General features: G+C 39.1%; 1 protein-coding gene across 1 annotated transcript in view; it reads left to right on the forward strand.

The window, feature by feature from the left end:
• Positions 1–5: 5 nt before the first annotated feature.
• LOC105741382 (ATP synthase subunit gamma, mitochondrial-like) overlaps positions 6–787 on the forward strand; it is a gene marked incomplete at both ends in the record, with an annotated part of 3045 nt that continues 2263 nt past the window's right edge. Inside the window, 2 exons of the mRNA XM_012513435.1 lie at positions 6–94; positions 695–784. Of these exons, the coding sequence (XP_012368889.1) occupies positions 6–94; positions 695–784 (179 nt within the window). The remainder of the gene's footprint in view (positions 95–694; positions 785–787) is intronic.

The raw sequence follows: 787 nt of genomic DNA on the forward strand, positions 1-787 counted from the left end.
AACAGATAAAGAATGAGGTGGCCACACTCACGGCAGCTGGAAAAGAGGTTATGCTGGTTGGAATTGGTGATAAAATTAGGGGCATACTTTCCAGGTAAGTTTAATGTGTTTTTCATGTTCAGAAGGTTGCAGGCATGAGTAAATCTTTGATATTAAGCAAACACCTTCTTTTGTATGCTCACAAAAGACTTTTGTTTTCATATTTTTCAGAATATACTGATGTACGTATTACTTTTTATATTGTCTTTTTTTCATTTATAACATAACTGAATACAATGGAAATGTCCAAAGCTATAGGCATTAAGCCAAACAAGGAGTCTGAGAAGCTGTGACAGCCTGGAAATGTTAGAGAAGAGCAATAAAGAGAATATAAAATAAGAAAGGTGAAAAGTTTTAGTTCTTAGTCCTTTGCTGAAGGAAAGGCATAATGACAATGTGTGAAACACTTAACTCAGGCAACCATCACCACCAGTATCCTCCCAAAAACTTGATCTGCCTGGTCATGGAGGTGCACACCCGTAATCCTAGCACTTGAGAGGCTGAGGCAGGAAGATCACCTTAGGTCCAAAGCTAGCCTGAACTATATAGCAAGACTGTCTCAAAAACAAAAGCTTGATCTGTCATGATGTTCTTCCCTTGTTCCCTGTATTCTTTTGACACAAGTAGTCCATTAAAGAATTGATGTGATCTCTAGGACTCATTCTGACCAGTTTCTGGTGACCTTCAAGGATGTGGGAAGAAAGCCCCCTACTTTTGGAGATGCGTCCGTCATTGCTCTCGAATTACT

The sequence above is a fragment of the Octodon degus genome, unplaced genomic scaffold (genome assembly GCF_000260255.1).
Source record: "Octodon degus isolate 3935 unplaced genomic scaffold, OctDeg1.0 scaffold04151, whole genome shotgun sequence".
Classification (NCBI taxonomy): Eukaryota; Metazoa; Chordata; class Mammalia; order Rodentia; family Octodontidae; genus Octodon; species Octodon degus.